At 52.1% G+C, this 27,816-nt stretch overlaps 1 protein-coding gene across 4 annotated transcripts in view; it reads left to right on the forward strand.

Annotated features, from left to right (window-relative positions):
- Nucleotides 1–2,074: 2,074 nt before the first annotated feature.
- Bace2 (beta-secretase 2) overlaps nucleotides 2,075–27,816 on the forward strand; it is an 89,571-nt gene continuing 63,829 nt past the window's right edge. Inside the window, exon 1 of one of the 4 annotated variants that reach the window (XM_058577343.1) lies at nucleotides 2,075–2,747. In XM_058577343.1, coding sequence (XP_058433326.1) covers nucleotides 2,448–2,747 — 300 coding nt within the window. In that variant the 5' untranslated portion in view covers nucleotides 2,075–2,447. Of the gene's footprint in view, nucleotides 2,748–26,183; nucleotides 26,498–27,816 lie in introns of those variants that run through there. The other 3 variants (XM_046439099.2, XM_046439098.2, XM_046439100.2) reach the window with 3 other exon arrangements.

The following is a 27,816-nucleotide window of genomic DNA, read 5'->3' on the forward strand; positions in this document are numbered from 1 at the left end:
GTTCTCCTTTCAAGGAGGGAGGGCTTCTAACTGTAGACTTGTTTCCCCCAATGGAGCAGGAAGGTCTGCTGCTCCCAGAGCCTGAGAGGAGGAGGACAGGAGGAGGAGGAGTCTGGGGTACTGCCAGGAGGGGAGGGGCAACTGCTCTGTCCTGCACTGTCTGTCCATGAGAATTCTTTCTTGGGAAAGGAAAAGGTTGATGAAGGAAAACCAATGCTCCCTCACGAAAGGACTGCCAAACACCCCTCGATGCTCACACCTGGAAGGTAGAACTACTGTTTCTCAAATCCAGCCAGCACGCTAGTCCCCAACAGGGACCAAGAATTCTGACACCTTCCTAAAAGCCGTCAATTGAGGGGACCCAATAGACTGTGGCTTTGGCTTGTCTTCTCCCCTGACAAGGCAGCTCTGCTCATCCACACTGCCTGTGCTACTCCTTCCCCACATCTTCAAGTGCCTGTCCACCTGCAAACCTCAGTCATCCCCTACCATCAAGGGCTCAGGAATGTTCATGCTCCATGGACTCTGGAGTTTCAAGTACAAACTCTAATTACACTTGATTTCTCACAGATTTCCCTTATGGTTTTTAACTATTAGAAAGCAAATGTCTTTAATATTGGGCTTATACATCACGTAACCCTTATATCAATGTCCTTAATAAATTCCATGTGCTTTTCACAAGGTTTATAGTCTTCTGAGAGCTCTCTGGATGTCTTTCTGAACCCTGAAGACTGGACACCAGGGAGCATAAATAATCATTTCTTTAAAATTGTACCTCCTTTACAACCTTGAATTTGAAATGTGAATATATGAATATAAAGGTCTGGAATAACTATGCAGATTTATGGGGAATATCAATTTAGGTTATATCACAGGCTCCAACTTGGCTTTTCTTTGTATAGCTGGAGATTTGTTACAGTTGGGCTATAGTTTGGGGAAAATGTGATTTATAGTTAAAGTCATCTAAAAATCAATACAGTTGAAGATTTCTGACATAAAGGTCCTTTGCAGAGCAAGATGTGATGCTAACATTGGGAAGACAGGAACTAATATGGGAGCTAGAGTAGAGTGGCTGGAAGTTGCCCTGGGGTGGGGGGGGGTGGCTTGGCTTCCACCTCCCCACTATTTGAAGATGGGCTTGCGTGTTTTTTGAAAACAGCCAACATAATTCAGGTGGAGGAGGCAGAAAGACTTTTCTATTCCTTGTTTCGGTAGAAATCAATGGCTTTAGTTAGTGTAACTGTACCCTCTGCGTTCAGTATCTAAAATAAAATAAGCCTCATGGCTTGTATGATAGCATTTCTGCAGATTTGGCGTCTAGGGCTGAACAAGTTGTTAATTAGGTGATCTGCCAGGCCAGGCGGCAGTAGGGATGGGGTTTCAAAGGCAGGGCGTAGACGCGGCAGCCCTGATTTTGGATTCTGATACCAACTTTCTAAATGAATTGAAGGGACCCCTGGGGGAAGGGGAGAGCAGTCCTTAGTATGATCTCCTCTGCATGAGGACGAGCTTGGGACCCAAAGCCCAGACTCAAAGCCAGTGGCGGGCGCCAGCTCCCCAGCGGGTAGTGCAAGGCGCTCAAGGAGAGGCGAGGCTCCCATAGGCAGCAAACGGCCGCCCAGCCCCCCACCCCAAAGGATTTCAAAGCTCTCGCGTCCTCGCCTGCTTCCCCCAGCGCGCTGCTCTCCCAGCCTCCACTCCAGCACACCCCGCTCACGCGCCGCGAGGAGGAAGGAGGAGTGGGTAGGAACCGGGGCGGGGGAGTCCGCGCTCGGGAAATGCCCCGGGAAGCAGCCGGCGCCGGTGGAGATGCACTTGGCGAGGGGGAGCGCAGGCTCCAACTCGCTGGGAGCCTCGCGGCTCTTTCACAATTCCCTGCTCTCTTCCTTGACCCCCAAGTCACCCCAGCAGCCCCCGCCGCAGAAGGGCAAGGGGACACGGCGGGCTCGCTCGCGCGCGGGACCCCGGGGGCATTTCGGGCCCTCGCTGCCCCTTTAAGGGTTCCTGAAACTTTCCCTCTGATATCAGATGAGCCTCGTCACATCCGTTGGCCGCAGCCTCCCGAGCGCGTTCCGAGGAAATTCAGGACTCGAGTTTCCCGGGGAAGAGGCGCGGCCCGAGACCAGCGAGTGGGCAGGACCGGCGCGGGGGCCCTCGCGCCCCGCTTTGACCTTGGGCACGGGGAGGGGCCCCTGCGGGGCAGCCAGCGCCCGCCAGAGGGGGCAGCGGCGAAGAACTTGCTCAAGTTGGAGGCGCGGGTTGGGGCGGCTCCGGCGCCGCCGCCGCCTGTGAGCCTCCTCCCCGGCTCCTCCGCCCCTCCTGCGCCGCCGCCGCCGGCCCGGTGCGCGGCCAGCCCTGCCCCGCCGCCCCTCAGCCTCGCGTGCCCGCCAAGTTGCTGAGCCGCCCGCGCCGCACCGGCAGGCTCTCCTCCCGGCTCCGCCGCGGCTATGGGCGCGCTGGCCAGGGCGCTGCTGCTGCCGCTGCTGGCCCAGTGGCTCCTTCGCGCGGCCCCCGCGCTGGCCCCCGCGCCCTTCACGCTGCCCCTCCAAGTGGCCTCGGCCACCCGCCACCCGGCTTCGCCCGCCCCAGAGCCCGTGACCTCCGCACTGGCCCGCGCCAATGGCCTGGCGCTCGCCTTGGAACCCGCTGGAGTCAATGCCAACTTCTTGGCCATGGTGGACAATCTGCAGGGGGACTCTGGCCGCGGCTACTACCTGGAGATGCTGATTGGGACTCCCCCCCAGAAGGTAGGTCAGTAGGCTCCCGCCCGCCCTACGGACCCGGCGCCCGCGGTCCCTGTAGTCCTCCTGGCTGCAACCGCGGGCTTTTCAGGGGCTCGGGGCAGAGTGGGGAGGTGCCCAGAGATGTCTTCGTGAGCCTAACGTCGCCCCTAAAGCGGCAGCCGGAGGGGAGAGAAGAGTGGGGAGCTCAAAGGGGCTTGGGGGTCGGGGAGCGGGGGTGCCCGCGCGCTGGAGAGGCGAGGGATGGCTGACCCGTGCCCAAGGTGCCGCTGAGTGCTGTGCCCAGTGCTCAGAACTTGTTAGCCCCCGGCCTCCAGTGTGGCTGGCCCCGCGAGAGACCTGTAATGCGCCTCCGGCGCGATTTCCTTCACGCGAAAGACACCTCCTTCCATCAGGACAGGTAGCAGGGGCCTTGGGCGAGATGCTGTGGGTTGGGAGAAATCACCTCGTGTTACTGTCTCCTGCCCCCCACGCTGTCTCACATGCTGCTTAAAGAGGCTCGTGGCCGGCATCCAAGCTGCAGTACCCTTTAAAGGGATTTGTACATGAGCTCAGCTAAAAGCAGCCAGGTTCCGAAGTGGTTCGCTGTCGCCTGCGGAGCGAGCTGGCCCGCTTTTCTCTGTGAGTTGCCTGTTGGCTCCTTGGCTGCCCCTGCGCACGGAGCCGCGTCTCCCCGCGTGTGGCTGGGAGGTGTGAAGTGCAGGCTGAGCGAGGCGGTGACAGAACAAGACTCCAGTCGAACAGCTTTCCCTTTCTCTTCCTTGGATGTTCATTTATTAATATTTTTTGGTAGTAAGGGACATCTTAAGAAAATAAAAAGGAAAAAGCCTACCAGGAGTTGATCTAACCCCTTGTTCCCTTCAGAGCCCCCAGTGCACGGGTGAAGTCGAGTTTTCTCCTCATTGCATACGCTGTAAAGATACTTTATTTTTATTTTTAACATTGTCATTTGGGTTTTAATTCTGCTATGATCGCCCATAAATAGAACATATTCATGACTTTTGTATAATTCTAATTAAATTATTCAAGACTTAAAGAGGAAAGATATGCCATGCTAGTTCTTTTTTTAAAAAAAGGAAATAGGACTGAACAACTTCTGTAGTTGTTTAATTAGTTTAACAAAGAAAAATAACCTTCAAAATGCATTATTTTTTCTCAGCTCCTATTCTAGCTGCTTGTTTGGAATGGGGTGAGCCTTCTCTGTGGCTGCAGGAGTGGGAGGTGGCTGGAGGGCAGGGGGGATGGGACCACAGTCAGCTGAGGAGGCTTAGTGGCCCATGAGGACACCACGTGGCGGTGGGAACCTTGTGAATTGCTTCTCACAAGATCCCACGGGACATGGGATAGACTTTTTTGTGTCCTGTGAAATCTCTTGGAACAAGCCCTGAATGATTCCCTGTTTGAGAAACTTATACCTTTTTTGGGGAAAAATAAAAAAAGCTAGTGTTGGCTTTAGAAGGGACTTCTCACTGAGATGCAGTGAATGCTGGCAGTTTCTAGTAGGCTGAGATAAAGGAAGCTTGGAAGCCCTCCTTCCAGAGCAAAGTGCAAGAGAAAGTCTTGAGAAGAAATAAAAAATACTTCTTGGGCTCTCTCTCTCTCAAAAAAAAAAAATCATAAGTAATAGCTTGCTTTTGTTAATTAATTCGATGACCTTTCTTTCAAAATGATGAAGTTTAATTAATTTAATTAACAGAATGTAACACACTGAGCGCCTGTGCTCATATCTTTACCATAGCCAAAGAGGTGATTGGATCAAGGTTATTTCTCAAACAGTAGCATGTTTTCAGGGCAGGCTGTTTTATAAAGACAGATATAACTTTTAAATTGATGGGGAGTGAAATATCTGGGACCTCTTTCCTGGCTTGATTTAGTGATAAGCTGCTTTATAGCAAAAATCCATGTACATCATTTTCTGCAGGCCTACTGTAAACCCTTAGGTGTTGGTGACATACATCCTGTTCACTCCTGTCCTGCCCTGAGGTGTCCTGACCACCAGCAGGGCATTCGCAGAATGCCACCCCTCATGGGCCACTAAGCCTCCTCAGCTGACTGTGGTCCCATCCTCCCTGCCCTCCAGCCACCTCCCACTCTGTTAATGGTCAAGAGTCATGCATTTATTCTCTGCTGATTCTCTGAAGCCTAAATAAAAATTGCTCAGGTGGAAAGAAAAATAGGATTATAAATTCAAGCAATAAATAACCAGGACTTTCGGGAGTTCATAGACATGGATAGTGTCCGAGGGCCCCGTGCCTGACAGACACTGCGGAATATTCCAAGTGTGTTTTTCCTGGGAATCCTCACAACCTCTTACCCCTGAAGTTCTTATGTGCATCAGGGAGATGAGAAATCTGGAACTTGGAGAGGCTGAGTGACTTGTGAGGGCAACAGGGGAAGAAAGAGAGAGAGAGCTGAAGTAGAACCCAGGGAGCTGGACTCCAGAACCCAGCTTCCCAGCCACCAGCCACATCCTGTTCCTTTCCCCCTCACACCTCCTGACTTCTTGGGTTGTGGTTTTGAACTAGCCTTTCCAGCCAGAGATCCCGCAAGCTCACACCTCAAGGTGTTAGTGACTTAATGTGTAACTGCAGTTGGACTCCCCACCCCCCAGCTGCCCCATCGCCTCCTTCCTTTAGGGCAAAGCTTGAAGAAGAACACAGTGCATAGTTGGATCCAGGAACGAGTGCCCAAGGAACGGAGGGAGGAGTTTGATAGGAGCTGAGCCTTGCAGATCCCTGTCTCCTGTGGGAAAGCCAGCCCTTGGGAGTGTGCTTGTTCCCTGAAGGCTTTAATCAACAACTGGGGGTCCATTGTTCTGCTCGCCACTCTGTGAGGAGTCATAGACATCTGCCCAGAAACGCAAGTGAGAGCCGCACAGCCGTGAGCTGGCCCACGTTGGCATGGAGATGAGAGCCGGGTTGCACACTGATACCATTATGTGACTTCTTTCCAACAGGAGAACCAGCATCTGCTGGAACCATGCAATTTGGTCTTAAAAATAATAATGGTGTTCTAAAGTGATTATAATTATAGCAATTTCCATTATTTAAAAAAATCTTTCATGCTAACACAGTAAATCCAGATGAAGATAGGAAAGGTCTGCAGCCATACACTTTATAGAGGTTTCATGGAAGCATTTGGGGCTTCTGTTGAAAGATTTTCTGTTGTCTCCACTAATATGGATGAACAGCTGGGAAATCTGTTTTCATATTTAAACACTCAAATATAAACAGCCAAGGAATCATTTGGGGGCATGTGTTCGGATATCAGCCTCTTAGTTGATAACTGGGAGACTTTGGATTGAAAGTTTGTTCCAAGCTTATAGAATTGAAGTTCAGATTTTTCCCAGTAATTCATCCAGGGTCCCCGAATCACAAAGCTGACGGAGGGAAAGGAAGGTGGCAAGAGGGCATTTGGTGGAACAAATATCTAAGGTGGTAAACTCTTAAAGACAAAAAGCAAGATACAAATGTGCAAGATACAGAGGTACAGATGGCAAGAAAGTCACAGCTAGTCTACCATTGGCTCCTTCAGGTGAAGAGCAGCAACCTGCAGGCTTCGGCAGAGGAATTTATCAAAGGCTCAATTACAGAGGATGTGAAAGGCAGGCCCAGGAATCAGCTCAGAGCAATGGGGTGGGGATGGCCAGAGCTGGAGAAACTGTCACTGCAGTAGGAAGAGCTGCCTCCCTTCTTGCCCATCGAGTGTGCAGCACCATGATGGACCTTTTGTTGTTGGTTGGTTGGTTGGTGCTGCAGGGGATGGAGCCCCAGGCACCTGCCAGGGCTCTGGACTCTGCCACCAAGCTGTGCTCAGCCCCTCACAGTAAGGGTTTTGCCCAGCTCACCTCAGTGAACTCTCATGACATCCTGCGCGTCCACGCAATTATTTGAATTGCTTTCAGATGGGAAATCTGAGATTCCGAGCCAGGACTGTGTCCTAGGGAGGAAGAGAGCAGGGGTGCTCATCCAAGAACACTGCCTGTTCCAGTCTGCAGCCTGTGCCACTGCGCTGTATGATTTTAGTTACAGTAACCTTTTAAAAGAGTCACCTTCATCTTTCTGGGAATGCCTGGGTGTGGCTATGTCACACCTGTGCCTGTGGGCAAGTGGTGAATCTTCCCAAGCTTCCAGTCCCCACCCAGGCTGCCCTGAGAAACCCCTAGGCTGGAGACTGGACCAGTTGAAGTTTATTCTCTCAGCCAAGGTATCAGCAGGGACATTCTCCTCCCAGGGCCCCAGAGGAGGTCCCTTTCTTTGTTCTCAGTGTCAATGGCTTTCAGGGGTCCTTGGCTCATAGCTGCACTGCTCCAACCTCTGCCTCCATCTTTCTGTGACATTTTCCCCTCTGGTGTCTCTGTGTTCAAATTCCTCTATTTTTTTAGGGACCTAGCCATCAGACTACCTGACTTTATCTTAGGCATCTGAACGGACCCACTTTGCAGAAGAGCTTCCAGGGACAGTTCTTCAGCACATGCAATTGCCCCATGGACAACTACAGATGTCATATACTATGGTGGTCCTATGACCCTGTGCGGTGTGGTGACGTTGTATCTGTCTTAGTTGGTGTAAGCACACTCCGTGATACTTGCGCAGTAAAAAAACCGTCTAATGATGCATGTCTTAGAACGTCTCCTACTGTTAAGTGGCGTGGGATCTGTGTCATGTTGGAGGACACAATTTAGCCCACAAGTTCATTATAGTTTATCTTTCTGTAGTAGGTTTTATTCTCTCACACTTTTTAATTGCCAGTAACTTCACTCAGTCTTTCAAGTGTAATGTTCATTAGCAGCAGTGAGCAAATGGTGGTTTTGGTGTGGGACTGACGTGGAGGTGCCCTGGGGGATGGGAGAGGAGGAGAGAGGGTTTTGCGGCTTTTCTTTGTTTCTGTATTGGTTTCCCCATTAGAGAGTAATCGCTTAGAATTTTAATATGTCTCTTATCATGTTGCCACCTCATTCTAGAACTGCTGAAATTAGTGCATAATGGCAGAAATATATCCAACTTGTGCCATCTTGGGTCAGCAATATTGAAATACCTCTGACTAATAAAACACTCTTGTTAGGAACAACGTAGATTTTTGAAGCTTGTGTATTTCATGTTTTAAAGACTTTATGAGGCACCTGCTGAATCAGGATGTATTAGGTATGAAATGACCGCCCGGCCCCTCCAGGACTTCTCCCGTGGTCTTACTGCCCGCTTCCCTGTGTCGCAGGTGGGCTGACTGAGCCCATCGTCCTGTGCTGGGCGCTCTGCTTCCTCTAGCAACGATTGCTGATCGCTGCTTACTGAAAACCAAAAGGGGAAGGATAAGTTTAGCTATTCCTGTCTTAGTCTGTTTTCTGTTGCTTTTACCCACAATATCACAAATTGGGCAAATTGTAAAGAAAAGATATTTATTTTGGCTCACATCTGTAGCCCTGGATCAAGGGGCCACATCTTGGTGGTGGCCTTCTTGCTGGCAGAGTCCCAGGGCAGCACATGCGTCACAGGGCAAGAGACCTAACCAAACTGGCTGCTCTAGCAGACTTGCTCAGGATAACTCAGTAGGGTAGGGCTAAAGTGGGACATTTGCCTAGCATGTGGAAGGCCTTGGGTTCAATCCCCAACACTGCAAAACCAAAGTAACTTCTCTGTTAATCACCAGAATTGGATTAACTCATTCACAACAGCAGAGCCCTGATCACCTTTTAAAGTCCCACGTCTTCCTGTCTCCTAGGGGGGATTAAATTCCAACATGAGTTTTGGAGGGGGCACATCATATAAAACTGTAACCATCAGGACTAGTGATTCCTCCTTATGGTGGAGGTATGCAACTGTACTGCACCTGTGAGGAGCAGTTCATTTCTCTTCCCTCAAGCCATCTGACAGTGTGCCTTGGGATGTATTTTGTGTCTCAGAGCAGGTCAAGTCTTATCCCCTGGAAGGTCCACCTAGGCTGAGGCAGAGGGTGGCCTGGTGGCTGCTGATTTCTGCACCACCTTCCTGCAGAGTGCAGCAGGAGCTGGGTAGCCCGGCCTGCAGGTGAGCAGGTACTATTTCATCCCATCCACGAGTCTCTGTTCATGACTAATGATGGCCTTCTGCCCCTTCTTGGCTCCTTTGCTGTCTGCCATGGCTCCCACCTCCTGGTCACCCTGCTCTGCTGTCCAGCCTTGGTAAACACTGGGGTTCTTTGTTCCTTTGTAACAGTGGATACCACCTGGAAAATAACCTACCTGTGAGGCAGGTACATGGCTCATAATGGCTTCTGTAACTTCTCTGGCTGTGAATGCACACTTATAGGTGAAGTGTGAGGCAGAGTGTGTGTCACATATTCTGTAAGATTGTGTGTGTGCACGCGTGCACACAGGCATACACGAGGGCAGGATGGTTGGATAGGCTGTCACGTGGCTCCCCTGGGCGCCTTCCTGGCCCAAATGGACTATTTGCTATTTTGCCTATTGCTACTCAATAAAAAATGGACACTTCTTTGTTCTTAGAATTCTCAAAAGAAGAAAAAGCGCTCTGGGAGTGCAGACATAACCACATTAGGGAAACAAAAGGAGCCGGTCGTCTTTGAGTTGGTGCTTGCTATCCAACACGGGCTTCAGGGTGGATGTGTTCAGATTTTTATTATGTGGCACATCATATACCTGTACCTAGAAGTGCACGCTCCCAGCTCTGCCATTTGGGGAAGACGAAGAGGACTGTCTGCCAGGGCAAGTGGGGCTGCCTGGGCCAGCTTCATCATTCCAGGGAGCCGTAAAAGGCCAGGGAGAGCACACTTCTGCCACCTCACGCCCCTGAGAGTGGCAGGAGGAGGACTTATCCTGGCTGCCAGGACAGCCTCTTCATGCTCCCACTGCAGACTACTTGCTCCTGCAAACTGAGTGCTCCGGAAAGGGCCTTGGCAGTGGGCGGAGACCCAGGGAGACCCAGCAGGTCTGTGCCAGTCACACAGACCCCCTGCCAGAACCCAAAGAAGACCTCTAAGGCAGCCCTCTGGAAGACACACCCTGGAGGAAAAGGTGAAGGCATGGAATCCAAGTTTTCCAGGTCAGGCTTTCAGACGTCGGGAGCTCTGACCGGAGGGAGGGTTGGTTGCTGGAAGGAAAGCTTCTTCTAGAGCGGGGGTGGCTTCCAGAGGCCTCCATGGAGCTCCTGGGCCCTCTCCACTGCATGCTGGGCCTTCTAAGGAAACGCATAGGTGTTTCTCCATCAGAAAATCCATCAGGAAGCAGAAGCAACTGTGGTGTGCGCAGTGGTTAGGAATTCAGGGCTTTGGGTGCAGATCCCAAATCTGCTTGCTGTTATCCTCACCTGTAAATTCAGGTACATGACCAGACAACCTGAGATCTCTTCTAGAAGCTCCAAGACCCCACTGCTGTGCTCTGTTCTGCTGGAGAGCATTTTTGAGCCCTCATTTTTCACCCCCGGATGAGTGCTGCTTTGACTTTCTGCAGAAGGGAACCCAGGGTCTGCTGAAGTGCAGTCATCTCAGTGTCCTGGCATGGGGAGGGGCCTGCTGCTGGCTCATGGTCACGTCTGGGGACACTGCTGCCCCAGATCAACTGACCGTGGGAGGACAAGGAATACTTTGCAGAGCTGGTTAAAAACAGAGGTTCCTGGGACCCAGTCCACACTTAAAGGATGAGGTTCCGCACCTGGGCTGAGAAGCTGCATGTTCCAGCTCTGACCTAGGAGCAATCCTCAAGCCCCCAGAGCAGCGTCCAGGGCTGCACTTGAACACTATTTGGGGGCTGTGATGGAGGCCAGAGCCCCTGCCAGTGGTGCCTGTACACAGAGTTCTGTTCTGTCACCTTCCTAGACATGTGACTTGGCTGGGGGTTCCCTCTCTGCCCTTTGAGAATCTTTTCTCAGGTGGACTGCTCCAGAAGCTTCCTGGTGTTGGGCAGGTTGGAAACCAGGAAGGCTTTCTCCAGGCTCAAGTCCTGAGGCAGTGCCGCTCAGAGTCTCCAAGTCTCGGGGCTGAAGGCTGCCTTTTGAAATTTCCAACCTGTCTCAGAGCAAAAGTTTGTGAATCCAGAAAAATGAATTATCAGGAAGCAAAGTGAACATGAACCAGAGGTGCTCAACACAGCGTGGTTCTTTCAGTCTTGCTTGCTCATCCCAAAGCCAAGATGAGCCAAGATGTAACAGACATCCCTCTGCAGACCAGATGGGACCTGGGAGCAGCCGGGCGGTGGTTACCCTGTTGCCCTGAGGAAGCTGTCTCAGCCGCCAACTGGAAATTGTTACAAAAACTCCAGAAACACATCGTTGTGCCGCCTACTCCCTTTAATTAGAGGGTGGTCTGGTCTTTTTTTTTGCTAAAGCAAAAAAGGAAATGTGGTAAGAGCAGGTGTTATGCTCTCTGGAGTATCCTTCCCGGGGAAAATTGAGGGCTGCCCCTGGATGAGCAGGTAGAGCCCATTTAAATCCTGTGTTGCAGGGCTGGCCATATGCCCAGCACCTTGTGAGTCGTGGGTCTATCAGCCACTTGCGTGGGATCCCAAGTAGAGGTTGAGAGTCAGCAGGCGGAGGAGGGCAGATCATCTCACCTGGCAAAACATCTGTTGCAGACACCTGGGTTCCAACATACATCATGCCATCCCTCAGAGCCCGTTCAACAGTGTTGAGCCTGTTTCCCAGGGTCACAGCGAGAGCAGATCAGTCACAGCAATGAGGAGAGGGCTCCAGGGGGTTACTCTGCCAGTGTCTGCATTGAGGCCAGCCATGCCAGGCCTCGGCCTCCTCATTTCCCTAGTGGTTTCCAAGAAGGCAGATATCGTACAGATAAAGCAACATGCACTCCACTGCTACTGTGAGGCGTGCACCGGGTAGATATGCTGGGGTAGTATGCCACATGGTACGGGCTTCCCAGATCTTAGCTCAGCAAAAGGCAAGAGCCAGGAAACAAAGCTGGGAAGACAAACAGAACAACACAAAACGGAACGGGGCTAGGCACTCACATCCCGGGTCTGTGTCCCGAAGGAACCTCAGTCTTGCTTGCTCATCCCAAAGCCAAGACTTCTGTCGCCCCACCTGCACTTCCTCGCCCTCCTGCAGAGGTGAGAATAGAGCTTCACCTCCATGCAAACAGGCCTGACAGTGGTTCTCAGCCCGAGGCCAGCACGGCCTGCCCAGGGGACACTGGCATTGCCCGGAGACATCTGAGTCTTCACCAGTAGCGTGATGCCACCTGGACAGGTGAAGGCCAGGGGTGCCGCTCAGCATTCTGCAGCACACGTGATGCCCCCACCAGAGAAGGATCTGGTCAAAGTGAAAGCAGTGAGGAGTGAGAAGCCCCCACTAGCGCCTGGCACACATGCCCAAGGAGCAAGGGCGGAATGTCCACCGGGAGCCACTGCACAGGCACAGGGAGTGCAGAGGGGACACCTGCTGATGGCTGCCGTCTTGCTGTCCTTCCTTGTTCCTGACAGCAAGATCCCGAAAGGCTTGGCAGTGCCTGCTAACTGAAGTGATTGGGGACCAGAGAGGAAAAAGAATTTCAAACTAGTTCTGAAGCCTGGGCTTGCTTTCATTCCTTTATTCAGCATGTCTATTAAGTACCTACTGTATACCAAGCCCATTCTGAGCAGTTAACCAGACAAAGATGGTCTTCGGGAGGAAGACGGATTGTGAAGAAAGCACACAGCATTTCTGAATAAGTGCCGTGTCACAGCACAGCCTGGCCATGGGTGTTGTACGTCAAGAGTTAGAATGGGTGCTGGGGAGATGTCACTGAGAGGTGCAGTCAGACTCAGACAAGGCCCAGGCCCAAGAAGCTGGGGGCAACCAGCTTCAGGAGGAGCCTGGAGATGCAGACCATGCCCAGGAGGCGCTCAGTGTGGGCGCATGTGTGGGGCCCCTCTGAGACACCTGCCTTGGCAGAAGCTCGTCTTCATCTGTTTTAAAGTGTGCTCTGAGATTGGATTTTATGAGAATAGAGTATGCAGACGTTATGCTCCCCTGCGTACAGGCATGAGGGTATGAGTGTGAGTGGTTTATTTAGAAGACCTAAGGAGTCATGGATAGGGACCGGGTATGATAGAGACAGTAATAGGTGGGGACAGCAGGGGCTCATCCCTAGGGGTTTCTGAGAGGTCAATTCAGCTAGGCTCTGCTGAGGGGCTCTGCTGAGGAGATAGCTGTGGGGCACTGTCACCCCCTCCTGTCACAGACTGGGAGGCCACAGGTGTGGGGAGGAGGCTTAACCCTTCAGCATGGTGCTTCTGCAAGGCGCGGCACACAGGCACGTTGGGTTCCCCGGTGCCTGCATGGCCGGTGCAGGCGAGGCCCACATTTGAGGAATGAAACAGCAGTTGCTGTCCACTGCTGAGTGACTCAGGAGCATCACTGCAGCCCCATTGTCATGAAGTCATCTTAAAACTGTCCTTCAAAATCACGACCTGCTTGCGGGATTCAGTGTTGGGACCATAAGGACTTTCAAAACCTCTGGAACAGCTGCATGCTCACAAACAGGTGGCAAGTCCCAGATCCGTGAGCGTCCTGTGATCCACACACGTGTTTACCAAAGGATGGCCCCAGAGCATTTTGCACATGAGAATTCACTATGCCCTGGTTTTATTGTACTCTCCGTAACATGGGTTCTTAAGTACAGTCTCGCTCCACAGAATGACAGCGTGATCAATGGCAGTCTGCATACAATGCTTGTCCTGTAGGGTGAGAATGGGGCTGAAGGATTCCTGTCGCCTGGTGACATTGTCACCACTCTGTGAGACACAGCAGCACGTTACTCAGCGTTCACAGTGGTGCTAGTGAAACAAACCTATTGCACCGCCGTTTAAAAGTGTAGCACAACCCACACAAGCATAGTCATCTGATCCTTGAAAAGGTGCCAAAGGATACAGTGGAGAAGAGACAGCCTGTTTAGCAAATGGTGCTGGGAAAACTGGTTACTCACGTCTAGAAGAACGAAACTGGACGCTTACTTCTAATCCTGCACAAAAGTCAGCTCACAGCCTCGGAATTAGACCACAAACCATGCACCTCCTAGACACAGGCATGACTTTCTCAATAGGACCCTAAAGCTCAGGAAATAATACCAAGAGCTGATAAATGGGATGCCTTCATGTTAACAAGCTTCTGCATAACATAGGAAAGAATGAGGAATGTGAAGAGAGAACCTACCGAATGGGAGCTACTCTTCTGAAAGAGGATTAATACCAAGAATATACAAAGAGCTCAAAAAAACTTTACAGCAAAAAATTAAATAAGCCAATTAATAAATAGGCAAATGAATTAAACAGACACTTCTCAAAAGAAGCAATACAAATGCCAACAAATGCATGAAAAAATGTTCAACTTCATTAGTAATTAGAGAAATGCAAATCAAAACTATACTGAGATCCCATCTCACTCCAGTTAGAATGGCCGTCATCAAGAACACAACTAATAATAAATGCTGGAGAGGATGCGGAGGAAAGGATCGCTTTATCCTGTTCCTGGGTGTAGGCCGCGTGTTCAGTGGTAGCAGTCTGCGATGGCGCACAGGCCCTGCCACGCCTCCCGGCTCACAGAGGACCTCCCCACAGCCACACAGCCCCGCAGGCTCCGTTCAGGGTAAGAGCCCCTACACTGGTGTACCATTTTTTATCTCTAATACTGTGTTATGTCTTTCCTGAGTCTCTGTTTAGATTTACACCTACCTACCATGGTGCCACAGTGGCCTCTGTGTTCAGTAGAGAAACTGCCGAGCCACTTAGCCCAGGTGTGCCGTGGGCTGTCGTCTAGGTCTGTGCAGGTGCTCCCTGGCATCCCCATAATGATGCAACCGACTGACAATGCATTGCTCAGTATATCCCCATCATTCAGTGACACTGGCTGTATGCACGGCTTTTACAAGCATTTGCCGTCCTTGTCACCATCCTTTGATTAGTAGATACACGAGCATTTGGGCACATGCATCTTCTGTTGTCCACCTCCTTGCTCCTGTGTCCCTAGGAGAGACTTCTGTGCTTGTGGAGCCTGGCGATGTGCTGGGCTCCTCCCCTGAGCTGGTGCTTCACGGGGCTGCTTGTCTCTGTCTCTGCAGACACACACTCGCTGTCCTGGGTTGGGGGTCAGGAGTGGAAGCCCTCAGCAGCAATGCGGGACCTCCAGGTCAAGCCTCACGCTCCAACCCAGCTTTGTGGGGGCTCCTCGTGGGTGCAGGGGCGTGGCACAGCCAGTGACCCACGTCCTGCCATCCCTCAGGTCTGTCACCAGCTCCGGTCCCCACCCCCTGGGGGAGCCACTGGGCCCCAGGAGCCCAGCAGTCCTGGCTCTGATACAGCATCTGCTCAGTTTGGAAGCGTGGTCTCAACTGGCTCCTGGCCCTCTGGGGACATCTGAGACGCTCTTGGACCTGGCGGTGGGAACGTTCTCCACTGTCTGAGCCTGGGTTTTTCTTCTGTTTTGTTTTCTGTGCTGGACGCTCGGGGAGTGTTTGCAGTCTAGAAATGCAGGAGGCTTGGTGCAGAGCCTGGAGCTCCCCCGTCCTCTCCTGTCGGCCTCCTGGGTGTGGACACTGGGCCTTCTCGCCTCCCTCTCCCACTCTCGTGTCTGTCTCTTGGGTTCTGCTCTCTCATTTCAGCTGCCGTGGTTTGAGTTTTCAAGAGCATTTTCTTCTTCCCTGGGAGCCCCTTTTTGTCCATCTCACAGCTCAGAGTTGCTTTTCTTCTCTGTGTCCGAGGAAACGAATGATGATTTTGTGTGACATTTCTTCCTGCTGCCTGTCTCTCATCTGCCTCTTCTGAGTGCCACTTCTCTGCACCTGCCACGGTTTCTAACTCACAGAGACTTTCCCTGCCATGTCCTGGTTACTGGCTGGCCCTTCACGTTGGAAAGAGAGGCGTTGAAAGGCCGGGATTCAGGGCTGTGTGCGGACAGGGCCTCGAGCACGTGTCCTGTGGGACCCACGCCGTGATGCTCATCGCATGTGACCTTGCCTTGTCAGTGGTTGACTTGACAGAAACACCTTCCCAGGTTTTCTGCAGACCTGAGGACTTTTTACAGTGGCTTCCTTTGGGCTGTGGGCCCTGAGTGGCGCTCTCCTGGGGATTTAGGGAAGCTTGCTTTCCTGTTCCAGGTGCAGGGCTGCCAGGTAATGCTCCTCCCACTCTCTGCTTTTAGTGAAAACACAGGCTTCTGTCAGGAACAGCCACATCTGACCTTAAGGGAGAGGTCAGGAGGATAGTCGAGATGCCAAGCCTCTGAGATGTTGATCTAACACCAGCATCTCTGGGAGAAAAACAAATCCCTGCATGTTCTAGTCACTCAATCTACATTTTTTTTGTTTATTTGCTTATTTTCAGCCAAAAAATTTCAGTTGATGCACCCTCATAACTCTGGGGGTAAACTAACAAATAGGAAATGTGCTATTCTTTTTCTGTTCTCAAAATTTCCCAAGTATGGAAGGACACACCTCAAAACTTGCTGCTATAGTCTTTCTTCGTAAGGCATTATTTCCAGTGGGGAAGGTGTGGATCCTGTTAGAAGGCTTTAGACTTTGGTCATCACTAAAGGGACCTCACATGAGAAGAACACCCAGGGAGTTTGCAAGGGACAGACGGGAGGTGGGGAGAATAAGACCAGGACTGAATATGGCCACTGCCTGTTTGTGTAAATAAAGTTTTATTAGGACACAGCTGTGCTCATTTGCTTTCATATTGTCTGAGGTTATGTCCTGGTCTTTCTAATTCACGGCTCAGTGGTACCATAAACTGTAACAGAACACCACCGTCTGGGTGATTTGTAAAGAATATGGGTTATTTAATTTGTTTCTGGAGGCTGGGAGGTCCGAGAACCTCGTGTCAGCACCCAGGTGTCACATGGGAGATATGCAGGCATGCCAGCTCCGTCTGTCCCTCTTCTTATAAAGCCATGATGCCATCATGGGGGCCCTACCTCATGATCCCAGAGACCCACCTCTGAACACCCTCAGCATGTGGCGTTGAGGATTAGGTTTCCAACACATGCTCTTCTGGGGACGCGACCATAGCAGCTGCTGTCACCCAGCAGCAGCAGAGGGGACCCCCAGGCGTTTCCACCTGGGCTTACACAGAAAGTGCTTGTTGGCTCGGTTGACTGGCAGGTGCCAGTGAGTAGGGAGGGAGTGGCCACTCAGCCCGGCAGGCCTTGTCCACACCAGGAAGCTGCAGGTGGAAGTGTCGGGCCAGGCGGTGGCTCAGAAGCACCCACTGAATGTCCCAGGGTGCTCGGGTCATGACACCAGCCTCACCCAGTGTTACACCATGCAAGGCACTTGTGGGTGTGCTGAGCCTGCACCTCCCCGTTCCGGTGCCTGTGCTGGAGGCCCGGGGCCCTGTGGGAGCCAGGTGGGGAAGCAGTGGCACAGCCACCTACCCCCTCCCTACTGCAGACCTGGAGCCTGAATCAGGCCGGTCCCCTTGGATTCCTGCTGTGGTTTGGGTACCCCAGAAACTGAGCTGGAAGCTTGGTCCCCATCATAATGGTCTCGAAAGAGGGGAACTTAGCAGCAGATGGTGGGGTCTGGACCACCCTGGTGAAGGAATTGATGTGGGCCCACAGTGGGTTTGATCTCCCCGCAGTGGATCAGTGCCTGTGGAGTGAGTGGACTGTGAAAAAGCAAGCCTGGCCCGGCGGCGGCTCTTGCTTCCTGGCTTGAGCACATGCCTCTTCTGTCTGCAGTTGGCTCCCTTTCCTCCCCTCCACCCTGTTCCTGCAACAAGATCCTGGCACCTTGCGTTTGGACTTCTCAGCTCCCAGAATCGTGAGCCAAATAAACCTCTTTTCTTTGCATGTTATCCAGCCTCAGGTATGCAGTTAAAACAACACAAAATGAACTAAGACGAAGTCAAAAGGAAGTTTTGGTAGTAGTTAGGACTGGACTTGCAGTGCCTAAAAATGCATATATTTTCACAAAGCTATTGTGACAATACAGTATTTGCCAAAGATTTCATTCAAGGTGGAGAAGAGTGATTTACGGAGCATGTTTGAAGACAGTTATTTGGCAAGAGAGAGTTTTGTTGAAATGCCCTATCATGCATACCCATGGACAGAGATTTGGAAATGTGTAGCAGAAGTATGTATGCATTTGTCCTTTGACTTAGAAATCTACTTCTTTAAGTTTATACAAAAGTTAAAGCAGAAAGGGTACTAAAAGCAGTTTGCAAGGTTTTTCCCCATTACTACAGGTAACAGAAGAGATGGGAACAGTCCACATGTTTAACAAGAGGGAACTGAGTGAGCTAACCAGTTCACTGACACCACGGAGCACCCTGGGAAGGACCGAGGACTCTCTCTATACACTACAAGAGAAGAGCGAGGTGGAGGAAGAGGGTACTGTCCTGCCATTCATCCAGGAACGTGCCCTATGGCACAAGTAGGAGCTTTGATCAAGGAAGGGGAATTCCTAGGACAGAGGTCCCCAAACTTGGGGTGGACACATCCCAGGGAGCACCCAATGAGCCACTGGGGTGCAGGAGGAACATATGTCTGCATCTGTTTTTACCCAAGATAATCAGGAACGAGGCTTTACTAAGTCGTAGTGGACACCTATGGTTTCCTGAGGCCCACCTGCTGGGAGCCAGGTCACCAGTGGCTGTTGCACACCGGGCAGGTCTGGGGTCCAGGGGACTCTTCTGTTCTGCACTCAGCGAGCCAAGCTGCTGTCCCCTGGGTGCCTTTGGTGTAGCCTGTCCCTGGCTTCCATTCCAGCCTTCAGCATGTCATCGATCTGGTTTATTGTTTAAAATAAGAAGATGAGTTACATGCTCTCAGTGCCCAGAAAGTCAGCTCCAGGTTTTCTGAGTGTTACTGTGGTGACGAATGGCCAGCAGCGCCGCTCCTTGGTGGGCACTGGAGAGGGAAGCAGTGGTGAGAGTGCACAAGGGTGTTCGGCACAGCGGGGCCACCCTCTGCGAGTCCCGAGCTGATCTGTGAACATCACTGAGACTCTACTTACACCAACGGCAGTGTCTATTTGCTGCCTAAAAAACACCTTTAAATCCTTAACATGGAAACATAACGTCTGACTATGTAAAAATCTTCCAAACAATTTCAGGTTATTTATTTATTCATTCATTCATTCATTCATTCATTCATTCATACCCACAAACTGGAGAAAAGTATTATCTTCTGATGAATTTTCTGGAGCTACCGACTGGTGGGCATTAGGGGGATGTGAGTTAGCAAGTTTTCATCTCCATCTCACAGGTGGGGAAACTGAGGCACCCGTGGGTTACATTGCTGAGGTGGCACAGTCCATGGGAGCAGAGCCAAGATTTGGAAGTTGGCTGGTCCCAGACGTGACCTCTGGATGGCATGCTAAGCTGCCAGATTTCACAGTGTGGCCAGGGTCTCTCTTCTGGCCTCTGATTGGTTACACTGGGGCCAGAGAAAAGGTGATGTAGATCCTACTCCCCTGCCCTCCCTACTTTGGCAGCCTGCATGTCCCTTCATGACCCCAGCCTCTAATGGAAGTCCCTCCAAGCTCCTGCCAGTTCTCTCCTGGCCCAGCGAGTCCAAGGCCATTTGTTCTGCCCTACCCCTCTGGAGGTGATGGGGATGGTCCCCACCACTGCCCCAGCCACACCTGCATGAACGGCCCCTTCCCGAAAGCCTCCTGAGTAACTTGGGAGCTCCTGTCCCTGTGGGGCTCTGAATAACACAGCTGGTGGGCACTGCTACTGTCCAGGCCTTTGGATCCTTAAGCCCAGACCTCAGTTTGCCTCTGTTGGTTTGTAGACACTTCAAGCAGCGAGAAGTCATCGCCTGTTTTCTCTCTGGGTTGGATGTCAGAGTGTGCGTGCCCCTGGGGTCTTGGAGTGATTGAAACCACGTGGGCTGCCAGGTCTCGGGCCTCATCCCTGCACCAGGTCAGCCCCCACCCCCCACCCCATCATGCTTGAATTGTGTCTCCTAATTTCCCAAGTTGAAGTCCTAACCCCCCGTGCCTCGGGAGTGACTGTTTGGACACAGTGATGTCTTTACAGAGGTGACTAAGGCAAAATGAGGTCCTCAGGGGGTGGGCTCCACTCCAGTCTGTCTTGTGTTCGTATAAGAGGAAACTAGGATGCCCTGAGAGACACGGGGCTCATGCACACAGGGGACAGCCGTGTTGACAGGCAGCAAGAAGACGGTCCTCCGTGAGCCACGGGGAGAGGCCACCTGCCCTGCCTTGGTGTTGGACTCTCAGCACCAGAACTGGAAAGCATAGGACTTCTGTTGTTTAAGCCGTCTGGTCTGTGCGGCTGGAGCTGACCCCCTCACTCTCCCCAGCTGCGGGCCAGGTCCAGGGCTCCCGCTTTCCCCCTGCAGCTGCCGTGGCCATCATACGTGCATCCTCACACTGTGTCTGTCCATGCTGGGTGACCAGGTCCCTCAGTCTTCTTGTTCCAACTTTATGTTGGCAGGAAGGACGAGACGGATGGGGTGCACACCCGGTCCCGTACAGTGACGTCCCACCTGGCTTTATTTTCTGGATTCATAAGAAAATGTGTCCTATGAATCTGGTTCTCCAACAACTGCATGTTAACATCATAGGAATTCACTGAGCCACCCAGCTCTTGCCACCCCAGAGCCAATTTTAAGGGGAACAAGAGGGTGAAGTCAATTTGTTTTTCACAAAGCAAGACACCTCCACTTAGGGTAAAAATCGTGACATTCAGGTGAATCAGAAAATTATGACATTGCTTAAAGCCAGTTATCCCAGAGCTGTCCACGCTTCTGAACACGTAAAACCAAGAGGACTGGAGTGTTTGGTACAAAATCCAGCCCTTAAAGGCTGGGGCTTTCTGCTGTGACTCTTACCTGCCTCTCCGCCTGGCAGGTCATTGATCTGCAAACCTGGCAGCCTCCTTGGGCAGAGAAGATTTAAGGTGGAGAGGCCAGCTCAAGCCTCCAAATCGCCCGGGAGCTGGGCGGTGGATGGAGAGCAAGGCAGGCTCACGGGAGCTGTCTCCCCTCCACAAGGCTCAGGACGCTGCCCGTGTAAATCAGAGTTCAGGAAACTGTGCGGTGAAACGTTATTTCAAACTCTGCACTTAATGCCCTTTTCCAAAGATCTATTCTGCAGTGGAGGAGATAAAATTTGAGTTAATTCTGGCCATTTTAAACAGTAATCAATATTTTTTCAAACTAGTAAACCCAGCATTTTTTAGGATCATTGACAGTGATTAAAACTAAAATATAGTCATTTTAAGACCCTGTTGAAGGCTGACCAGTGGAGGTACTGGGTTGGTTGGGGCAGGGGGTGGGGAGCATTGAGAAATCTCTATGTGCAAATCTCCTCTTTGTCTGAGGCCAGCTTTTAGATAATTTTTAATTTTTTAGGAAATTTTAAGATGTGTGATGCGATTTTCACTATGAATTATTTCAAAGATCTTCATGCTAAGTGACCAGCCAAGACGGTGACAGATTTTGTTGAGTGTGTCGTGGTGTGGATCACACTGAGTAGACGTGCACAGGAACCGTGCACTCGAGTGTCACTCAGGGATGAGTTCTGAGCAAGGCTTAGTTAGGCAATTCCATCACTGTGGGACCGTCCTGCTCAGATGGCATAGGTCAGTCGCTCCAGTGGCCCTTGGTACAATCCAGCAAGGCTGCAAACACGAGATGTGTGTGGCTGCTGCCTGCACACTGTCTTATGGTGAACTTTTCTGTTACAAGTGGAAGAGTCATGCTCAATAATGATGGAAGTAGAGCCTATTAATAAGTAAACTGGTAACAGCTAATATATATCATTATCAATGGCACGAAATGTGCGTGACCCTGTGCACGGCTTGTCCACACCAGCTCCACAGAGCATGCGGGGCTTTGCACCCAGCGACTTGATGTCTTGGTGATGGGATTTCTCAGCTCCATGAATAATCTTATGGGACCCCTGTCACCTAGCGTCCCTTGTTGACTGAGGCCTACAGCGTGTGGCTGTAGGTAGATGTTTGGTGGGTGGAGTGTTGAAGGACACTGACTTCAAATGGGACCTCGAGGCAGTGTTGAGGTGGCGGCAGGATAGGAGCGTCACCATGCCCAACATGGGGAGCGCTCCAGGGTATTCACAGCCTGCCCCTCCACTAGACTGTGGACTCTGGGCAGGACACTGTCCAGTAGGCTGCCAGGTGGGAGAGGAACCACTGGGAGCAGTCAGGTGTTTGGCCAGGTGGAAGTTCAGTGAGGACAGGCTCCAAGTCCCTCTGTTGAGGTATCTGTCCCCAGGAAGAGCATCGCCCTGCTTCGGGTAGGTCCTCATTGCATACTGTTGACTTAGAGTGAACGGGAGGGCGTCGTGAAAGAGGCTGTAACATGCTAGGGCATACATGAGCACGCCCCCATGACCCAGGACTGAGGACAAATGTGGTCACCTGTCGGTGACAGTGACAGCAGAGCGGCCCTCCTGGGCTCGTCAGCCGTGCCCACATCTGCTGGTCATCAGTCACCCAGAACCTCGTTGAGGAACAGATTCCGGATTCCAGACCGCGCCCCCTGGGTTGGGGATTCCATGCTTTTCTACACGTTCCCTAAGTTCCTGGGTGATTCCAGTAATCAGCCAGGACAAGATGACGACCCCAGTCTCCTGTCAAGTCTTTAATTATCATGTTCATGATAAATCCTAGTCTAGTTGTTGATTCGTAAGGCAGTAGCTCTGTCTGCCCGTGAAGACAGCCTTCAACAGAGTCAGATGTGCCCTTGGCCTTCACCTGGCCTACTCTGGACAGGGAGCACACAGCAGTGAACAGTGACCAGGAGTCCTTGCCCGCGCGGAGCTTGCATGTTAGAGTGGCATATCGTAAACATACAGTAGGGACGGGGACAGGGGCTGTGAGGAAACCGTCAGGCGGGGCAGAGTACAGGAGCAGGGAAGGGTGGCTAATTTGTGCAGATGGCCAGAGACGGCCTCTGGAGTGAGAAGCCCCGGGGCAGAGAGGAGGACGGGAGATGAGTGGGAAGGTGTTCCAGGCAGAGGGGGCACCCACTGAGAAGGCCCTGAGCCACACGTGCACTCACCTCCCGGACCCCAAGGAGACCCAGGAGAGGGAAGCCCTGTAGGTAGATCCTGGGCGAGAAGGTCCGGGAAAGGGGAGTGGGTTTCCTGTTGGGAAGAGTCTCATGGTTGAGGGGTTGGCTGTGGTTTTGGAAATGCCTTCCCTAACATTCAGACCAGCTGTCCAGGAGCAGCTGGGTATTCAAACGAGAGGCTCCAGACAGACACCTGCTTGAGAGCCCATGTGCAGAGGTGGCATTAGAGCCAGGACAGCAGGTGCACGCCCCGTGCACGAGCCTAGGTGGAGAGGAGGGGAGGCCGGGAATGGGGCCTGGGCTCCCGCACCCTAGAGGAGGTGGGGAGGAGGGTCCTGGGAAGGCACAGCCAGGATGTGTGGGTTCCTGGGAGCTGAGGGAAGCGGGTCATGAACCAACCATGATGACCAGGGAGAGGGGGCCTGGCGGTAAGCTTTGGCACGTGAGGGAGAGAAGAGCCATTTTTGTGGGGTGGTGGGCTCCAATGAAAGTGGACAGAGGATTTGGAAGCTGGGATCCCTGTGGGCTGTTTCCAGGGGTTTTTCTACAGTGGAAGACAAGTGTGGGTGGAGTTTGCCCTGATCCCTTCCTAAGGGGATATAACATGCTCTCTGCAAGTGGGTGGGCACGATCCTGGCAGAGGAGGGACCATCAACGCTGCAGAGGAGAAGACGGAACTGGGGATCTGCTGTGCTAGTGGGCAAAGGTGCCCAGGCCCAAGGAGAGGGGCAGGATCTGTGGTACCGCTGCCCGTCAGACACATGACACTTGGCACACAGGGTTCTCACCTGTGTTTGAGGGTCTGTGGAGATTTCTGGGTTTCTTCTATTTCTAGAATGTTCTGGAAGAAGCCCATGTGACTGTTTTTTACTGTGGTTAGGAAAACACCTGTATTGCACTGCCTGAGACACAAAAGAGGGCTATTTCTTTCATTCTCTCCAAGGTCTGCGTCCTTTCAAAGTATCGGACATTGTAAAAATGCAAAAGTGCGCAGAGACTTAATGTTTTTCCTGAAAAGAATTTACTGGGAAGGCCTTTAACAGATCTTTCTGGCAGAGAGTGGTGTCTTTGATTGCCATATGCCCATTAAAATACTTTTTTTTTTTCTTGTGGATTTAACAAGAAAAAAAAACATCAAAGCCTCTTATGAACTGCTTAGAAATAACCTGCTTCTTAAGTGGCTGGTCTGGAATTAGAGAAGGGGACAGACAGCAGCCTTTCTGTGTGACACGTTCCAGGTGGGGCTGCGCAGAGGGGTGAGGAGTGTGTCAGATGGGAGATGACGTTTCAGATCTTAAGGTTTCACTGAAAGGCGGGTCCCGGCATCCACGTGGGGGTGAATGCTGGTGGCTCTGGGTTACAGCCATGGCCATTAGCACACTGTGTAATCCCCGAGCTGCTAAGAAGTGCCCCTGCCTCTGTGACCTGAGAGCTTACATCCATCTCCTGTTTTCAGTGCACTTAATCATAGTCAGTAGTTGAGAATGTATTTTCATAGATAAAATCAACTCCCAGGGCTCTCCTTGCAAGGCCATTCAGCCAGCCATTTTTAAATACAGCGAGGTCATTATCCACTCATCTTTGTGCATAATTCAGAATAATGGATGGTTGATTGGCAGCCCACCTCTCCATTTACCCCCTACCACTTTTGTGTTTTACATTGTATTCAGATTGGTGATGGTGCCTTGAGAATACCTTCATGAACACAGATTGTTAACTGTTTCACGGGTGTTGAGTGGCCAAGGAGAGAGCTTAGAAGTTCAACTCCCCAATCGTGGATAGACCCTGTGTGAACTGTGCTTCGTCCCCCACTGTCCCACAGTCAGAGCAACAGGGATGGACACCTGTCATGAAAAGAGGCATGGAAGCCAGGAAAAAGCAAATTCCCTTCATCCCTGTGACCTGGCACCTGGCGGCTGCTAAGTATTCATTGAAAAACGAATTTCCCTTAAAGAATCAAAAGGAGAGTCTAGTTTCAAACAGCTATTTGCACACTCATGTTCACATCATGCTTCACAATAGCAGATAGGTGGGAGCAGCCCAAGTGTCCACTCACCGACAATTGAGTAACAAGATGTGTATATGTCTTAGTTCAGCTGCTGTAACAGCTGTTAGACTGTGTGGCTTATAAAGAGTATGAATGCATTTCTCACTCTTCTGGAGCCTGCAAGTCCAAGGTCAAGATGCCAGTGTGGTCAAGTCTCAGAGAGCACTTTCCCAAGGGTGTAGGCTGCAGACTTCTTGTTGCACCTCACGAGAGCTCTTTGGGTCTTTTTATAAAACCAATAATCCCATTATTTATGGCCCACTTCTTTATACCATCAGTTTAGGGGTGAGGATTCCACCTCTGTGGGGACAGAGACACCCAGGCCATAGCAACATGCAGTGGAATTGAACCTCAAGAGGGAAATCCCACCCTCACAGGCTACCACGTGGGTGAGCCCTGGAAGCACGGTGCCAGTGACAGAGACCAGCCACAGAGGCCACTCCTGCATGACTCCACTTACACAAGGTCCCTCGAGTAGTCAACTGAGGGACAGTTGCTGGGGGGGGGCGGGCAGGCCATAGTGTAGAGCTTCAGCTCCGCTAGGTCAGAAGAGCTCTGCAGGTGAGGTGGCCGCCACACACCAAATGGCTGAAGGAGGCTGAACTGTGCATTTAAAGTGGTTAAGATGATAAGTTTTGTGGTGCGTATTTTACAGCAATTAAAAAAAGTAATAAAGGACACCTAATACTTAGAATAGAGGCGAGTGACCAGTGCACAACAGTGACCTGAAGTCTCTCCTGTTGGGGCAGCAGGTAAGTGTGCTTTCTCTCCCTCCCCCTCCCCCTCCCCTGGCTCCTCTCCCTCTCCCTCTCCCCCTTTCCCTCCCCCTCTCCCCTCCCCCTCCCCCACCCTTCTCTCTCTCTCTTTCTCTGACTCTCACTAAAAACATTGGCAACATTGGAATTTTGGGGACCAGGGTGAAGTTGACCATGTCCTTTTACTGAAAGTTCAGGTCTGATGTGGCTTCTCAACCAGTTTCCAGCTCTTGACAAAGGGGGACATTTAGTGACGCTCCAGAGATTTGGGGGGACTGAAGACTTAGACTTACGCCTGAGGGGAATCCTGGGGGCCCTGGGAGATGTGCAGGCAGAGCTGTGTCCTAGGTGCACACTAGGTTCCCCAAGCCCTGAAAACGCAGGACAGGCTCTCGGGGCCCCAGGGTTTCAGCTGTCCCTGGGTAGGAGGAGGCTGGTAGAAAGGCTTCCATGTCCTCCCGTCACTGCCCAGCCATGGGGACCAGGCTTCTTCTTAACGCCTGCTTTATCTGACGTGGTTCAGTGGGGCCTGTCCTTTCCTTGGGAAAAGGAGCGTTGTCTTTCTGGAATAAATGAATGAAGTCCAGCCTGCGACACTCGCACGTGACTGTAATCAGCTGGCCCACATCCTGCCCGGAGGCAGACGGGAGCTCAGAGGCTTCCGGAAACTCCACAGCCCCGGCGGGTCTGCAGGAGCCTGGCGTCGTGCATGGAGAGAACGCTGCTTGTTCTCCTCCTCTCCACCCGCTGCTTCCTGGTCTCCCCTGAGAACGCTGTCCAAGCAGTGGACGTCTCCAGCCCACCTGTCATGCGGTAATGATCCTGCTCCTCCTGACCTGGGGCTCCCGCCTGTGGAAACTAAAAACAGGAGGCAGCTTTCAGCCTCGCTTCCCGCTTAGTCTTTCCATGTCCAGACTCGGAGGGAACCAAGCCCCGAGGATGATGCCGCATGTGCAGACAGCTCCTCAGGTGGGACACCCACTCAGGTGGGTCAGCTCTCCAGGTGGGACAGCTGCTCAGGTGGGACAGCTCCCCAGTGGGACCCTCCCCAGGTGGGATACTCCCCAGGTGGGACAGCTCCCCAGGTGGGACAGATGCTCAGGTGGAACACTTCCCCAGGTGGGACAGCTCCCCAGGTGGGACAGCTCTTCTGGTGGGACAGCTCCTCAGGTGGGACACCCACTCAGGTGGGACAGCTCCTCAGGTGGGACAGCTCCCCAGGTGGGACACTTCCCAGGTGGGATACTCCCCAGGTGGTACAGCTGCTCAGGTGGGACATCTCCCCAGGTGGGACAGATGCTCAGGTGGAACACTTCCCCAGGTGGGACAGCTCCCCAGGTGGGACAGCTGCTCAGGTGGGACACCTCCCCAGGTGGGACAGCTCCCTAGGTGGGACAGCTCTTCTGGTGGGACAGTTCCTTAGGTGGGACAGCTCCCCAGGTGGGACAGATGCTCAGGTGGGACAGCCCCCCAGGTGCTATAGCTGCTCAGGTGGGACAGCCCCCTGGGTTAGATACCTCCCCAGGTGAGACACTCCCCAGGTGGGACAGCTCCTCAGTTGTGCAAATGGTTCTGTGGGCTCTGGTGAGAAGGTGAGAGGGCCCCTGTGTCTGGTTCTACCCCTTCCCGACCCTGGGGCACCCGGGGGCTGGTCTGGTGCCGAGGAGGACTTGCACATGGCTGTCAGCCTCATTCTCCGCAGCCTGTGTGGATGAGGGGGCCTGGGGATATCAGTGAAGCACACCACACAGAAGGAGGAGACAGAGGCCTGGGAAGCACAGGTGTGTGTTTTGTTTTGGGTTTTAGTATCAGGGATTGACCCAGAGGTGCTTAATAACTAAGCCACATCCCCGGTCCACTTTTTTTTTTTATATATTTTATTTAGAGACAGAGTCTTGCTGAGTTGCTTAGGGCCTCTCTAAGTGGCTAAGTCTGGCTTTGAACTTGTGAGCCTCCTATCTCAGCCTCCCTAGCTGCTGGAATTACAGGTGTGTGCCAGTGTGCCCAGAAGAAGCCACAGCTTTTAAGGGGGGTGGCTTAGGGCTTGCTTTCTCTTTCTCCCCACCCCTCGGTGTGTCTACCCACTCTTGGAGGAACTGGGTGGCACATGCAGGGTGCATCTCTCGTGCTTTCTCAGGGTGGAGAGGTTTAAAGCCCTAGTGACTCTGAGACTCTTGCCTTCTCGGGAGGTCGGGAAATGACTGCGCTCCCGGGAGGGAAGACATCACAGGCCACCCCGGTGCCCCTCGTTCAGCAGAGACAATAAGGAGGTTTTTGGGGTTTGTGTG

This window comes from Marmota monax, unplaced genomic scaffold (genome assembly GCF_021218885.2).
Source record: "Marmota monax isolate L192 unplaced genomic scaffold, Marmota_monax_Labrador192_F-V1.1 WCK01_AAM20220418_F8-fsc00125, whole genome shotgun sequence".
In the NCBI taxonomy this organism is placed as follows: Eukaryota; Metazoa; Chordata; class Mammalia; order Rodentia; family Sciuridae; genus Marmota; species Marmota monax.